This window comes from Trypanosoma rangeli (assembly GCF_003719475.1).
Source record: "Trypanosoma rangeli strain AM80 chromosome Unknown Tra_15.4_contig_00117, whole genome shotgun sequence".
In the NCBI taxonomy this organism is placed as follows: domain Eukaryota; phylum Euglenozoa; class Kinetoplastea; order Trypanosomatida; family Trypanosomatidae; genus Trypanosoma; species Trypanosoma rangeli.
This window is the reverse complement of record NW_021705857.1, coordinates 17,095-33,568: the sequence shown is the minus strand read 5'-3', so window position 1 is coordinate 33,568 and position 16,474 is coordinate 17,095. Positions and strand designations below refer to the sequence as shown.

Genomic DNA, 16,474 nt, shown 5'->3' with positions numbered 1-16,474 from the left:
AAAAAAAAAGAATTCTAAAGCGCTCAAAGTTAAGTAACAAATAAATACATAAAAAATAGAAAACAACAACAACTAAATAAATAAGAAATAGGTCATCATCGACGAAAAACAACTGAGGAATAACACTATCACACAAAGAAACACATGCACATGTATATTATATATACATATCTGTCAAATCTAAAACAAATAAAATAATAATAGTGGGCAATATGTTACTACAAGTCATCGTCAATGAATGGGCTCTCATTCACCATTTTTTTTGCCACTGCAGATGGCGGCGGCAGTTTAGGGCCAGGTCCCTTCGCCGGGGGCACTTTACCCGGCATTTTGAAAGGCATCTTTTTAGGTCCGGCGGCTAATGCTGGTGCCGCACGCTCGGGAGTCCCCCCTGCCGCAGCTCGTTGCAGCGCAGAGACGCCGCCGCTGTGTGGCGGTGGAAATGACTGAGGTGGAGGTTGTTTTGGTTGATCCGCGTGTGGCGACGCACCATCAACGTCAATTGAATCTTCCTTTGAGCTGAACGCATAGTTTGACTTGGAGATGATCTTCATTGGCTGATCATTCATATCGCTGCCGAGCAGGGAGGCATTCACGTCGTCATCAAAGAAGCGTGCGTCCCGCACCTTCTTCTTTTTCCGATAGAAGTGCATGCTCACTGCCGCCCCAATAGCAACGACGACAAGGGCCGCTATCACCCCGAAGACAACAGCGGCAACGTTCACATTTTTCGGTTTTCCAGGGAAGGGAAATGCAGGCAGTATGTAGCCAAGTGTGTAGCCAATTGGGTTTTCGTAGCCGTTGACTATAAACGTCATGCCCACCATGTTGCAGGTATCAGATAATTTTGACTTATTTGTCGTGTCACAGCGCACCTCTGCCTCTGTGGGTTCGCACAGACCCAAGGGGGAGGTCTTGTCCAATGTTTTTTGTTTCCAATTTTCCATTATACTTGCAGCAACATCAGGGCAAGCGTCCACCAACTCCTGCAAGAGTGGTTGGCAAGCATAAATTAACAGGAGGGAATCAGGGCATTCTAATTTCGTTCTTCTACCGCTCGTGTAAATGGTTGCTATGGCCTTGTTAACACAGTCGGCAAACGAAGGAATGTAGGCGTGCATCATGGATACGCAGCGCGGTGATGGATGTAGCGGTCTGGAACCACCACCCTCAGGATAAATAGGTATCCAATGGGGCGGTGTCGTTTCAGTTGGCTCCGACTCATAGCGGTACAATGGCAAAGCGTTGCGAGGAGCTATAAAGGACACGGGAACTCTTCGACACGTCGGATCATTCATGGCAAATGAGCAGACAAAGAATTTGGCTCCAGATGATGCGACACCATTGGTGACGCCGTCAGACGGGTAGACACCGCTCAACCACAGCATCTTACCAGACGTCAGATCCAAAACCCCTGTGCCACCATCTGCGTCAAACAAACCAATCACTGCAGTAGCGTTCAAAGCTGACTCACCAAAGCGAGCGATAGACTTTTCTGTATACCAAGCCAATTTGGATGCGGGGCCTTCACGTGCATGTGTATAGGCAACTGTACCACCAGCGTTAGAGCAGAGAATATGCCCATATGCCGTACGTAACAATCCAACGGTGGTAATTGGCAAATTGGCCATGCGCTGTGGAAAGGTAACGTTACCCATGAGACGCATGGACCAGGGCATGCTCAGCGGAGAACGGAGCGACTGAAGACCACCCTGCGTGGTCACATACAAAGTGCGATCTGCACCCAAAACTGGTCCTGTAATGCTGGTTTTAAAAATATACCCCCAAACATATCTTCCCGTCAATAAATCGTACACGTTCAGTACTCCAGCCGAAGCAGTGTACAAAAAGTAACCATAGGTGGAGACAGAACCCAAGTCAAGTCGCACAGGCTTCATCCAAAGCCGCGTCCACGAAGAAGAGGAAACGTCATCGACGCGGTACACAGCAATATTTATTTTTTCACTGTCATCATCAGTGGATCCCATCGCGAGAACCAAGTGATTCGCATACCCCACCCTAGCCAAAAGCGGATATCCTTCAACGAGCCCAGTTAAGGCTCCTTCCACCTCCAATATTTTTACCTCCGACCCTGTAATATTGCCACTCGTATTTTGCAGATTGAGGTCAACAATATGCACACATGACCATCCACGCATTCCAATGTACACAAGAGTTCCATTAACAATCACCTGAGCATCAGGAGAGTCTGGAGAAACTTTGCACCTCTCAAATATAATTGCCCTCGCAACTTCCCCAGTTCGTTTGTTGATTACTGCCGCTGCACGCACCCCACCAGACACGAGAGCAAAGTCGGAATTACTCAGCACAACGGGACTGAATGCGATATATTGAGTATCCGTATTCGAAATCCCAACATTCCATAACACTCGGCCATCCATGCTCATACAACCGATTGTTTTTAATTGAGACAGAAACACACGCTGTTCGTTATCTACCAGGGCCGTAGCCATCCGAAAATATCCTTGAACACCAAACGAACCATTGGCAACCATAAACCCCACAAACATGTTATTGACTGTCGTGTAAACAAACGGAGGGAAGGAAATGAAACGTGTTGCAGGTTTAAGCTCAATCATGCCATTATCATCCCAACAAGCTGTGGGCCTTCCTACAGAGGTATCAACGGCAAAAGTGAATCCATTTCCATAGATGATGGCCAACGGGGTAACTTGAAAACCATCCGCTCCTTTTATAACCATACTTCCCGTTGGCTTTGACCCTCCACGGATCAAAAAAGAACTACTAGAACCTCCGTAAACACGGAAATAGTAATCGTAACCCGTGTTGTGATAAATCACTCCATGACTTGTAATGGCTGCAGGATACGCATTGGTAATCACCTCCGACAGCTTGAGCTGCCCACCTTTTACGGCCCAGGTCTTGTAGCCATTCAGATAGGCGAAAACAATCACCGGATCAGCGTTGCTTGGGTATGCAGGATACCTAACACCACAAAAAGGGGTGCCCTTGACTACCTCATTATGCACTACAACCTTTTCTGCCGTCTTCAACATAAATGCCACCATGTACACATCAGAGGCATCTTGACCACAAGCGACGGCCATACCAAGATTTTCATCCACTTCATACGTTGTAAAACTTTTTCGAGCACTTCCAGCGGTAATTGTACTACCAATTTGTGTCAGCGTTGTGCAATCCAAGATTTGAATACCCACACCGGGGCAAACCAAGAGGAGACGCTCCAGTCGAGGAGCGGCAAGAAGGTCGAACTTCGTCGTACACTTGGCCTTACCAGGAGACGTAGGCAGTGGTTGGAAGCTCGTCAAACTCACGGCGTCAATCACATTGTCGCTATTCACAAAATATCCATTGCCTTTTACAACAACGGAAATGCTGTTCTTCGCCGCACGCCCCCCCATCCCTACTTGTGCTCCTGAAGTGTTATAGAAATATATCTGTGTGGCACACTTAACACTTACATAGGCACTCTCTGAATTGATGGCATACAGGTTTAAGACGCCACATCCAGTTTCATTCAAAGTAAAACGTGTGACCTCCTCAAAAGTACCGTCCAAGGCACGCGCAATGTATACCGTGTGCTCGCTCAAGGAGGCAACCCAACCACTCCTTTGTCCAGGTGTCATGGAAAGAACACTTTGTGTGGCCTTTTTTAGTCCGTAGCGTGATGCAGAGACCCAGACCGAAGACAAACCCGTGTTGATAGGCATCCCTCCTGCGTCTGGTTTGGAGCAATCATTCGGACGGTCATCAGGACCATAGTTGTACGGTCTGTATGCTACTGGTGCTGGACGCCTAGGACGGTTTGCACTCACCCCACTGAAGAAGTGTGCATACTTGCTTATCTCAATTGCGGTTGCCATCACACCACCAAAGCCCATAACTGTTTTATCAGGAGAAAGATAAATCTCACCGCTCCACAATCCAGCACTGGGAACATACAATAACGAAGCCCCTGTGAACGGATTTAGAAACACACCACCTCTTTCGGTGCTAACAAACACCACCATGCCCTCCTGAATCACAGCAACGTCCTTCACTGCAAATAGGTCTGGTCGCTGCCAAATAAATTCCCCAGTCAATGCATCAAAAGCATAAAACGTCTGATAGGTGGTGACAAATGCAATAGCGTATTCCTCATCCACCACCACCTTTGTGTGCAGCGTAGATCGACCCTCCACGGGAAGACGCGTGACATTAAAAAGGGCTCGATCAGGACACGGATAGGAAAGCTCTGCCAGAGTCAAGAATAAAGGTCCTTTCTCGGTAGAAATAAAAATGCCTCCATTGTAGTAAGTGATTGGGGCTCTTGACGCTGAGGGTAGTGTATAGTTCCAGACACTTAGTAAGCCACTTACCTGAAAGCACGTGACAACATTTTCACCCGATATTACCACAAAGATTCCATCGCCGCTGTCGCTAGAAGACACCGACGACATGTAAAATGGGTTCTTCAAGTCAACGGCTCCAATAAAGGTTCCATCGTGGATAAACACCAAAATTTGGGTTGAGGTGAGCACGCCAAAACTGGTGCCGTAGCGAACATTTACCACATCATTGAATTTCGTGACAATACCTGACAAGAAAGTGGGTGGTGTGCCTTCTGTGCCCAAAACAAAGATACAATCACGGGCTTTGCCAGAGTACCACACCAGAGAGGCACCATTTGCGGAATCACCGCGTGAAACTTTCTTTAGTTTCGTTCCGTTGCAGACTTGGGGAATAGGAAAGTTTATATTGGTTCTGTTCAAGTCATCAATAGAAATAATAGTGTTCTCACCAAAAAAGACAACAGCATTATTCATGGATGAGGACTGAATGGAAGTTTCTTTGGGTATTGAAAGAGTTGACCTCTCTCCCTCAGTGGTAACGGCAACGACATTTACAGACGTATCATTTGTCCAATCCCAGCCCGCCATAAAAACCTTCGAGCCAACGGAAGCCATGCCTGTGGCCAGCAGAGGTGCTCCCCAATATGTCTTCTCCACAGGCAAGAACCCAGCTGAGCCTCCTCCGCTGACTACCAACAATTTCTTTAAGAATGAAATCTGTGACGTACGCTTGAGGCCAAGCCCAAAGGCAAAGAATGCATCCGCCATATTTGGGCCTATGCGAATCAAAACCGCATAACCATTCCATGAAAAGCCATAGAGTGTGCCCTCTTTCACCATCACCATTTTTAGCATTTGCACCTCATTAGTGTCTTCCATGTAGCGTATCGGTAAAGAAATATTCACCAACCCCTTTCCTGTTTTAGTGTCAAGCATCACCAGACCATTTTTAGTCCCAATAACAATATTAGCCTTCTCAGCCCCAGTGTAAACAGCCGCGCTAGGTCGTGCATGTTCACCGTGTAGGTCACTGACCCACACTAGTGACGCCGTCTTCGCAGCGGAATCAAACGTTATAGAGGTCGCCATCCTGTCAAATAACACAACAACATTATTGTCAGAGGCTCCGGGAATTGCCCCTAACATCCTACCAGCAGTCACTGGAAAAGAAATCGGAAAATCAAACAATTTTTCCGGCCCTGAGTAGTACACAGCCTCATATCCACGTGAGCCACGCACCACACCGGCAAAGTTCTTTCCTGCGGTTGTGATACCGCCTTCTAAAGCATCTTTAATCAAAATTGTACCTGAATCGGCGTGTAGCACCGCAAAATTTGAACCACCATCACAGATAATATAGCCCCCTTGATGTCGAATTGAAAGACAGCTCTTGACACCTGTCTGCCATTTTTCCCTCCCTGTAGAGAGGTCCAAGGCAACTACTTGAAAGCCATTAAGAAAGATCCATTTGTTTTGATCTCCAAGACTTACATAAGATGGTACGCCATCCAGAACACCACTTAACATAATGGATTCCCCAACTTCCTCACAAGTTGACCACGAGTAAAACTGCACTCGGCTATGTGAAAAAATGGCAAAGTTATTTTCGTTAAATTCCATGAATGTGATGTGGGGCGGAGACAACGTTGACTGAAATGCCCACGCACGTATTGGCGTCCCCTGTGGATCATTCACATTGAAGCATCGCACGTTGTACTCATACGTGGCGTTCATGTGTTCAAGTTTTCCTACAACTCCTCGTTTGCAATCAGCTGAAATCAACGCGGCATCACCACTTACGGAGAATGTCATTGGAGGAGCAGTCGCCATAAAATTATCGCCACGCGGTAAAGGCGGTGGCGGTGGCACAATTGGTGACTCTCCTGGTACATACACATCCGTAGCCGAATCTGCAGAGCGTCTGGCTTGTTCTGGAATATTCACTTTGGGAAGGTCAAAAGCACGAAAGCTCACCAACCCATTGCTTAGCGTTGAAAAAGTGTTGTACTTGTTACCCCAAATGACAGGACCACTGATATCATTGAGCGCATTAGAGATACTTTTTAACAAAGCTCCGTCATTTAGCGAGTATATATCCACCATGGTTAGCCGCAATTCATTTTCCAGCGGTTCAACAGTTACGCGTACCTCAACGTATGCAGGGCCAGTAGCTTCACCTTTACTGCCACCTGCATCTTCTGGTGAGTAAATAACAACTTCTACTTTGGCGTTGCCAGGCACCGGCATTGTCTGCAGCTTGGTTTCCCAGAGGGATACCCCGGTTGCGGCATCATATGCAAAAAGTTTTAAATGTGAATAGAGAACAACAGTACCTTCATTAACTGCAGCTGCAAACAAAGTGGCCTCAACATCAGCCACAGGCACTTGTAGAAGCACCCGTGAAGCAGTATAGCTATCTTCATGATACTGAACGTCAAAACGAAAAAAGGTACGCTCGTCTACCACAAACACGGTGTTGTTGTAGTAGGCCATATGCACAACCGGTGCTTGAAACTGCTCAGGAAGTGCCTGTGACCAGATTTTGATATTGCTTCGAACGCTTCGGCAGGTGATCATCTCTGCCTTCACATACACAAATACATTTGGTCCCACAACATAAGCATCAATACCATCTTCCTGATACACTGGCACGGATGCGGTGTCAAAAAAGCTTGTAAAGGCCTCCAATTTTCTGGGTTTAGGGTCAAATTTATACCCACTGTAGGTTGTTGTTCCAAACAAAATACCTTTTTGAGCTCCCTGAAAACTGTTAATTCGAAGCACCAGAGTATCATTTACCTCGAACAGACACGTCTCCGTCCCACCAAACACAACATAATAATTATCTTGACTGCCAAGATGTTGTACAGTTTTCATAAACGTTATTGCACCAGCCTCCTGATTCCGTTCCTCTGGAGCACAAGCAGTGAGGTTCAAGTTAGTCACATGTGTACCATCACGTGCTGCAAAGATGGAAAGGACTCCTGGAGTGGCTGAGACGGCAATGTAACGCTTTCTATCACCAAAAAATACGGTAAAAGGTTCAAAAAGAGTCGTATTAGTCGAAAGAGATACTGGTTCGGCGGTAGGGGGAAAAGGATCGCGTCCCCCAGCAGTACCAGTATTATCATAGACGTAAAAATAAAAGAGCATCTCTTTAGGCGATGAGGCGTTAGCTGCCACCAGGGAAAATCGACCACGATCATACGCGCCAGCCGAGAGAGCTTCTTGTTGTATCAAAACAGATTCACTATAAAGCAACAACGGATTCAAATCAAGACCTACAACCCTAGTTCCATTGGATAGTACTACAGAATGTTGATCAACACTATATCCAAATGGTGTAATCCCAAATGTGCTCATGGAAGGCCATGCAATTGGGTAGTATGCCTTGTGAGAGGAAGGATCAACCAAGCTGTAGTGCCCACTGCCCTCGCATCCCAAGTAAGCCAGGAAGCCATCAAAAACTGTGAAGGCAGCCATACGATCATTACTGTTGCAGAATGCAGATCCCTTCCACAGCGGATTGAAGCTTAAGGTTGTCTTTCCAGTTGAAACACTTAATACGGTAATATTTTCCGCGGACACAATGAACTGAACTTCTGTCGCTTTAATATAATGATATGGATTATAATCCGTATAAGATGGTGACAACATTCGACGATGCCACTCTGTATTCCTATCGTTCAAGTCCCGCAAAGGCATGAAAAGCAGACCCGCGGGCGTTGAAACGCTCACTATCCACAATGGGGTACCTTCCCCCTTCAAGGTATTGTAATCCAAATTTAGCAACAACGACGATGTTTGCACTATCAAGGAATTTTTCTTGTTGCATTGTACCATGTAAGCTTGAGTCAAAATACAAGGTTCCTTGCAGGAGACACCAGTTTCGATAGATCCAAATGCTGTCCTCTCCAACGTAAGGGCGTTAAAGACAACGACGGCTAATTTCAATGTCTGTGTCATGGTTCCCTGCACGTATGCGATAAGAGGCTTGGCGGTGCTGTCATCATTCAGATTAGAGTGTAATACTTTGGATTTATCAACAAAATCCAAAGTAGCCGTCACGTTGGGTGTGCTGCCAGATGCAAAATGTGGCAGGTAGTAACTGTCCAGCCTTAGGCCTGACTGTGACTTCCTTTCAATAATTAAATATCTGTCGGGATTCGGTCTTGCCCTTGTACTGGGTACCCATGTTGGGAAGTAGAAGTCCAGAATGGGGTCGGCATCGCACAGAACAAAATTATTCTCGGGTGTGTATTGACCAATGCAGCTCATATCATCCTTGCTGGACACCGCCAGCACGGCATCCGTCCGTGAGTCCGACATTGTGCCGCGAACAAGCACCAATGGGGTTGGAGAAGATGACGAAGGTGAGTAAAAACTGGACTCAGTTTGAATCCTTATCACATAAAGAGGCTCAATTCTCCCACCCAAGATCACTATTAAAAACAAGTTTCTGCCTCCACAGAATATGAAAATTTTTGGCCCCCCATTGAACAAGGAAACACCTGTGGACTCTCCGCACTCCTGCACTGCGCTATCCGTGGTCTCTGCCGCAATGGTTCCATTGACGTTTCGTAGTATTAGCACATCCGTGCCCATGCCAATCTCTAGAAAGCCCAGGACCTTCCCATTATCAGACAAATACGGTGTAAATAAAGTCCTTCCGCCCAAACCATCATTACCATATTGCCAAGACACAGCACCGATGATATGTGCATCGACGCAGGTTGCGTCCAAGGCAAAAACAAGGATGAAGCAAAGAGATAAGCGCAAAACAACACCGCACCGTGCTGCAAATGAGCTTTCTGTGCCCACAATCATCCCCTTCCCTCCTTTCGCCTAGATCTCCCCCTCTTCTTATTTTCCTTTTGCGTGTGTGTGGGTGGTTGGAATTCCTCCGCTCGCTCACACTTCCTCTCAGCCCTTCCTTCTCAACAGCCCCTCGTTCCTTAAGCCTCCCCACGATTTGGCTTCTCTCCCTCTGTGTATCCTTCTGTTTTTTTTTCTTTGTATACTTTTATTTATTTTTTGTCTGTTGCTGCTTTCTTCTCACCTTACCTTACTATGAGGGGTTTCTTCGTGTTGACGATGATGTCAACAAGTGTATGCGCACACACAATTGTGAGAGACGCCGCCACCTCCGCGTGCCCCACCAGTCAAAGTCCTACTAGAGTGAGAGACACGTATGCTCCTGCACTGAAGTTCGATAAAAAATAAATTCGTCGCCTAAAGACAAGTGTTAATCCACCCCCAAATGGATAACCACCACACGGGACAAATCACTTGTGTGTCGTTTGAAACAGAAAGTGTGCCTGTGCGTCCGCAGTGAGTATCTCAATCAAATACGATAAGAAGAAAAAAAAAAAGATTTCGTGCAGATGCTGACTCGCTCGTCACTCCTTCTAATCTCGCCAGTTTTGCTGCTGCTGCCGTAAAGATAGTGGTTCGCGCAGAGCACACAGACAGGCACGCACAATCTCCTTTTTTTCCCCCTGTGTGTGAGTGTGTGAGTGCAATGTCTTTGCCTTCTTGTGGGGCACGTGCAAAACAAACAAAAAATACAAAAAAGAAGAGTGGCAAGCAAAAAGTGAGTAAGTTTTACATCAATAGTGGATCCCCCAGTCACAGATAATGAATACCCAGAACAACGTGTCCCCGTTAACGCCAGTGGGGCAACTCTTGTATGCTGTTACCTTCCGTGTGTCTGCACGTCTCCTTCCTTTTCTTTCTCCATCGCTCGTTCAGTCAGACAGTACACTGCTGCATGTGTGTTGCATCAATGCCATCACCTTCCACACAGATTCTGCAAATACCGTTAAACGCACGCACATACACATGCAATTGGGAAAGGAAAAGTAAAAAAATACACAACACGCTCAGACACTAGTCAAAAGACCTTGCACAAGATGCCAACAAGCAAGAAGAAGACGAATGAAAAGCCACAAGACGAAGAAATCCAACAAAAAATATATATATATATCTAAAAATACATCTCTGAATGGGAGTGGTGTGGTAAGTCTCGAGATTTTGAAGAATCGTCTGCGGAAACACTAAAAAGGTGCATCGACTTTCGTCACGATGTCTCAACACCCCTCGCAATATTCATGAGGCACTGTCGGCGGCCCAACACCCCCCCCCCGTCCCCCTCTTTTCTTTTTGTTCGGTCAGTAACAAAAAAAAACAGCACTCTACATATATAATATACGCGGCGATATCCCCCCCTTATTCCCGTTCTTTTCGCCCTCTCTACTACACTCATGTGTTACAATTGTGTGAGCGTATTCCCTGTGGCACCCTCGCCCGCCGCATCCTCTCTATTAGGCTGCCTTTGCTTCCCAGCCTCATCCACGACACATAACATACGCCAACAAAAGTTAAGTGTGTAGATTCATGGCCTTTGCGTACAAATACGGATCCATGTCAGATGGTAGCTGTGACTTGACGTACGCGCGATACAGTTCGTCGTCTTCCTCCATCGCCTCTTTTTGCCGTCGTCTAGCCTCTACTAATTCCTCCGCCTCACGCCGATCATTCTCCTTCTTCTCCGACGCCTGTAAGCGATGAATATGCTGCAGAAGTTCTGCTTCCTCGCGCCGCTTCGCTGCCTCTGCTTTTTGCTCTGCCAAGACACGTGCCGGATGGGTTTGCATCTCCTTCTGGTACTCCCGTGCCTCTTCTTCATTCATGAAGCCGGCGCAGTGTGTTGCCGCCCGTCGTACTCCTTCCGGCAGTTCCTCCACCTCACCATTCGCCGCACGCAAGAACTCTTCCCTGCGACGGTGCCGCTCCTCCAACGCCTCCTGCTTTCGACGTTCCTCATCAGCAGCCATGTTTACCATCAGATTCGTGCCACACCGTTCAAATACACTCTGTGTGCGCTCCTTGTGCTGCATTTCCTCATTCTCCTTCGCAAAGGCAAGCTGAGCTCGCTCCTTACACTGATCAAACCACTGCTGTTTCTTCTTCAGCCGCTCCATCGGAACTCGCTTCATGGCGTCAACCTTCTCGTCCTGAAGAGCGCGTGCGGCATCATCCCCCTCCTCACGTTTAATACGCTGCCGGAGCCTATCGTGTTTGGTGAGTGGCGGCTGGGCAATACTACGGTTGTACTCATGCACAGCGACTATCTTTTCTCGCTGCACCCTTGCCTCCTCCAGATTATCCTGGATCTCCTCCTCTGCTCCCCGATTCACGTCCGCAAGCATCTCCTTCTGCTCCGCTCGCATCTTCTTTCGCTCCGCAATCTGGAAGAGCATCTGCTGCAGGTGAGAATTTTTCTCCTCCACATTGCGTGCGCGTTGCGCAAACTTCTCCTTTTCTTCTCTTTCATGGTTTCTGTTCTGCTCCCGCTGAAGGAGCTCCTGCTCCTCCTTTGCGTTTACTTCTTCCTGTCGCTTAAGCTCATTCTTAAAGGCTATCTGTGCCTCACGGTCCTTTATCGCCTCGTGCAGCATCGTCACACTACGCACATTGCGTCCACGTGGGTCCTCCTTCAAGTACTTCAAGGCTAATTGAGCCTGCCGCTGTTTCCGCTCCTCTGCCTGCAGCTGCGCTTCCATCTCCAGAAGAAGGTTCGCACGACGCTCCTCGTCCAGCTTAGCTTCTTTGTGACGGCGAATAAATTTCTCTTGTTTCGCTTGCATAGTGTCCGGCCACAACGCCGTGCGTGCGGCGGACGCCTCCCGCCGACGCGCATCTTCCTGTCGCCGGTAAGCGTCATATGCACCCTCGTCTGCGTTCGCAATCCCTCGTATGGCGTTGAGATCACTCTCGCTCATGATTCCCACGTGGCACGGCAACCGGCCCTGCGCCACCGCGTTTGCAAGACCCACCTTGCGTTGGAGGTCCACACGCGCGCGTGTCACAGGGAACGACGCGGCCGTCGCAGACATCTTTCGCCTTTCCCTGGCGCGATCGCAGGGTTCTTCTTCGTGTCGGTATTGAAGCGCCCTATGCCCCCCGTTCACGTTTCTGGCAAAATGAAGGCGACTGAAGCCAAAGTGGAATGGACACTAAAGACAGAGACACTGGGTGGCGTATCTGGTGGCAGCGTCCCCCTGTGTGTCCCTCTCTTTCTCGCCGTATTTAGTATAAGCAACTCTTTGTGCTATCGCCAGGCAAAAAGTGTAAACGCGGTCCACACCTTGTTTTTTTTTCCTTTTTGTTCCTGCTTCGGGCAGACAAGCGAGACAAATACAGACAGCACAACTATACAATCACTTCCGTGGCGACACACTAGCAGCGGGCTAAAAAAACAAAAAACGCACACAGAATAGAGCAGAATAGCAGAAGAGATGGGAACCGCAGAGATTAATGGACAGAATCACGCCGATACAAAGAGGCCGATAGGCACGTAGACTTACACGCACCCACAGACAGAAGGAGGAAAAAAAAAGCAACTTCACGTGGCGTCCAAGGAGGACAACAGGAAAAAAAAATGGAAATGCGGGACTCCAGGTCCGTCGAAGCACCGCCTTTACCTAGTCACATTACACACAGAGAGCAGCTCACACATTTAGGTATTTATATAAATGTGTGCGTATCCGCCACCTTTCTCATTCTCATTCTCGAATGCCCCAGTGACGTAAAACCAAAACAAATAATATTTTTTTTTCCAGAAGTATCTCATTACTGGATATTTTGCTACTGCCGTTTTTTTGTTTCACCATTTCCGCTCGTTTGGCACTCGGTTCACTGCAATGAATGCAAAAGCAAAGAAGGTGCCAGCTGTTGCGAGCGAGCCATCAAGTGAGAGACGGGGGGAAATTCTCTCATTAATGAAGGCCAGGCGCATTAACCATCACGTTTGTGTCAGCAGGGTTGAACTTCAGCAGTAGATCTGAGAAGTCCACATGTGTGAGAAACATGCGGCGGCAGCAAAAGCGCTGCAGGTTGAATGCATCCAACGCTGTCTCTTCCGCAACTCCCTCAGCCACTAGGTCAAGGTACAGCAAGTACTTGTCAGCAAGGACATTGCCGCAGGTAAAGCAGCGGACCGGTATAATCATTTTTTTTTTCTTTGCTCCTTGCTGCTGTGGAGGTAAGGGGGGAGGAGGGGGGGATATGTTGCTTCCACCTCACCTCCCTGTATGGGTGTTTGTTTAGTCACTTACTTTTATTTTTGTTTTTTATTCAATCCTGCGCCTACCACAGTTCCTGCCACTCACCCCTTTACCAGCTGCTGCTGCCGCTACCGTTCCGTCGGCAGCACGGGATACCCGCTATGCTGTGAAGAAGCAAAGGATACCAAAAATACAACAGAAGAACCAAAATCATAAACACAGCGGAGAAAGTGTATTTTACACCCCACCACCCACCCCGCCATGAGATCGCATGAATGCCAGGGCATATCGCAGGCAGCTTTGCTGTGGAAGAGCCCCACCCTACATGAGTAGCGACATCCACGCCAAGCGTTCACACGCAAGCAAAAACGTTGACTATCAAAACTGCCACAATTTTGAGGTTCCAAGTATTTCTGTTTTTCCCTGCTAAGAGAACAACAAAACCATAAAAGCACAAAAAACATCGACGATGCATCCCCAGTTGAAACACACAAATGGGATAGGGAAAAGGGAGAGCATAAACGTCGCACATCCTCGCATGTTTGTTTATCGTTCTACTTCTCGAAGGGCACACACAAAAAAGATGATAAAACAGGAAAAAAAGGGAAAATAGTGTGGGGGAAAAACCTGCAACTTCCACGAGTCTCCTCACCGTTTCGTTTGTCATTCTCCCCATCCCTTGTTTTACCTGCCGCTGAATTTCCTCTTCTCGACGCCGTGTTTTTTTTCCCCCTTCCGTTTGGCACTCTGAACAAATGCCTCCGTACCCTTTTCTTCCTCCGCCTCTTTATTCACCATTTTCTCCACTTCTTCTGCCTCCTCGCTTCTATCGGTTACATACGCATCCACGCATACCTGTGAAAGCGTATGCGGGTGACCCTTTGTACCCTGGCCCTACTCCTTCTCCCGGCCCCACCTCCCTTTAAGTTAGCTTTTACTCCCACCCCGCAGCCATCACCACCACCTCGCCCAGTTCCGCGCAGCTTGCCAATCTGCTGGTCTTGCACTTCCATCGCCGACGCAACAGCAAAAAGGTGCATTAAGAGGAAAAAAAAACCCTACCACAAGGAGCGACCAAACAAACAATGAAAAATTAAAGCATTTCCACTGACTACTACTTCATCTTCCTCAGTCCTCGATCATCATAATGCCACATCCTACACCCTTCGGTAAAACCATGGTTTTACATTGATCACCAATTCAAGCACACCAATGACAACTTCTGCCAACACGAGCCAAATAACGATCCACTCGAGTCGGGCACCGTGACGCTGGGAGAACTCCTCAGCCAGGATAGAGAGAATCTCGTTTGCAGCGTCCAGTTTATTATCCAGCGCCTCCACACGCTCGCTGATCTCAAAGCACTCCTTCGTCGCCTGAAACACGGGTTTCAGGTAGGCATTTTCCCAAAAGAAATCGGGCTCATCCATGAGGTTTGAGCCACTTTTTAGCATAAGACGGTAGGAAAGCACCTCACCACGAAGTTGCAACAAACGACGTTCTGTAATGCTGACCTGCCCTTTTTCGCGCAAGTCACGCGGTAACGGGGAGCAGTTCTCGGCAAGCTCTTGCACCTTGAGCTCCAGGTAGTCAATCTTCGCTGACTGCGCAAGGGCGTGTGACGCGCACAACATGCTAACGTTACCGGTATCCATGTCTCCACGTCCGAAGGGTATGATAAAGTGATCAAAACGCAGCCTCTCCCGGAAGTGTTCATCCGGCTCCAGTGTCTCCTTTCTTTCAAGAGTGTAAGTACACCACACAGGATAGTTCTCGCTAACAAGCTGGGTCATGTAGCGATTTTCCATAAACTCTGCAATGGCACTGTTTGGAAGCATAAAATCGTTCTCAACAATTTTAAAGTAGCGCTGCTCAAATCCCCACCAGACAATTGCACCGTACTCAAATACAAATAAATCAAACCCCGCCTTGCGAGGATTCTTAGCAACAAGCATCGATGATCGATCAACCGCCTTTTCACCTCCATTATTAATATTATTATTATTATTATTGCCGTTGTTTTCATTGTTGTTACTATCCGCAGTACGGGTCCCGCATGTTCCTCCAGAAGCAGTGGGGTTACTAGTAGCCGCCTGGCTCCTTGTAGCGTGGACAGCAGCTTTACGTGGAATTCTTGAACCCATTTCCTTGTCAGAGAAGCGTATATGCAAAACATCAAAATCAAACTTGGTATAATATCCCTGTGCACGATAGTACGCCTCCAACCCGCTAAGGTTGAACTCGTCGGCAACGCACACGTACCCGACACGCCCCACCGGTGAGGTGTTCTCCATGTTATCAACACTGACAGCGTCCGCGGTAAATGGGCGACGATACTTCGTCTTGCGAAGAGCACTCTTTGTGGAGACCACACGTCCCCCGCCCCTCGTACTTACCATACTGCGGTTGTACCCGTCGCTACCGTACTTGGCATGCTGAGACTCAAAGAAGCTCGAGTCCCTTCTCATAATGCGTGATGTAAGCATGCCACCTCCGACAGTAGTTTCTGAGGGTGGAGTGCGGCGGTGACCCCGCATCTGCACAGTTCCCTCCTCCTTATCGTACACAATATCTCGGAAATTAGAACGTTTGAGCTCATGCACAACCCTCGCCTCATCAACCCCGAGAATAAGAGCAATTTGGCTGACGGTAAAGACGGCGCTACTACTGTACAAAAGCTCGACAAGCCTATTACAGAGCTGTACGGCTCTGACGTCCGACTCACTATCTGCCATCTTCCAAGAAGAACACCAAGTATATTGTGGCTTAAATGATGTATATACGTTTGAAAATTATTCATTGGCGGGCATGTGAGTTGTATGAATCACACGCACGGAATAACATAAAGAAAGAATGAAATGAAGAAATAGTACTGTGTACGTAATATGCATCCAATCATAAAACGTACTCAAGTAAAAATGCGCATACAGGTCTGTAAGCAGGCAGACCACAGAAAGAGACAACAGACACAAAAAATACGGATAGGAACCACATCTTTATTTCCTCCTCCAACGAATTTCGCAGGGTGATTGGGCAACATAACAAAAAGACGACAGTTTACATCAGTTATAA

The 16,474-nt window shown here is 47.6% G+C and overlaps 3 protein-coding genes across 3 annotated transcripts, besides 3 other annotated features; all 3 read right to left on the bottom strand.

Annotated features, from left to right (window-relative positions):
- Positions 1 to 35: 35 nt before the first annotated feature.
- Positions 36 to 90: a microsatellite.
- A 128-nt stretch (positions 91 to 218) lies between these two features.
- Positions 219 to 9,161, bottom strand: TraAM80_04148 (uncharacterized protein; the record flags this gene model as incomplete). The annotated part of the gene is made up of 1 exon (XM_029381087.1): positions 219 to 9,161. The coding sequence occupies one exon, from the start codon at positions 9,159 to 9,161 to the stop codon at positions 219 to 221; it is 8,943 nt and encodes a 2,980-aa protein (XP_029239165.1).
- Positions 9,162 to 9,336: 175 nt separating this feature from the next.
- Positions 9,337 to 9,370: a sequence feature (A-rich).
- Positions 9,371 to 10,251: 881 nt separating this feature from the next.
- Positions 10,252 to 10,294: a microsatellite.
- Positions 10,295 to 10,714: 420 nt separating this feature from the next.
- On the bottom strand, positions 10,715 to 12,232 carry TraAM80_04147 (uncharacterized protein; the record flags this gene model as incomplete). The annotated part of the gene is made up of 1 exon (XM_029381086.1): positions 10,715 to 12,232. The coding sequence occupies one exon, from the start codon at positions 12,230 to 12,232 to the stop codon at positions 10,715 to 10,717; it is 1,518 nt and encodes a 505-aa protein (XP_029239164.1).
- A 2,327-nt stretch (positions 12,233 to 14,559) lies between these two features.
- Positions 14,560 to 16,137, bottom strand: TraAM80_04146 (uncharacterized protein; the record flags this gene model as incomplete). The annotated part of the gene is made up of 1 exon (XM_029381085.1): positions 14,560 to 16,137. The coding sequence occupies one exon, from the start codon at positions 16,135 to 16,137 to the stop codon at positions 14,560 to 14,562; it is 1,578 nt and encodes a 525-aa protein (XP_029239163.1).
- Positions 16,138 to 16,474: the final 337 nt, after the last annotated feature.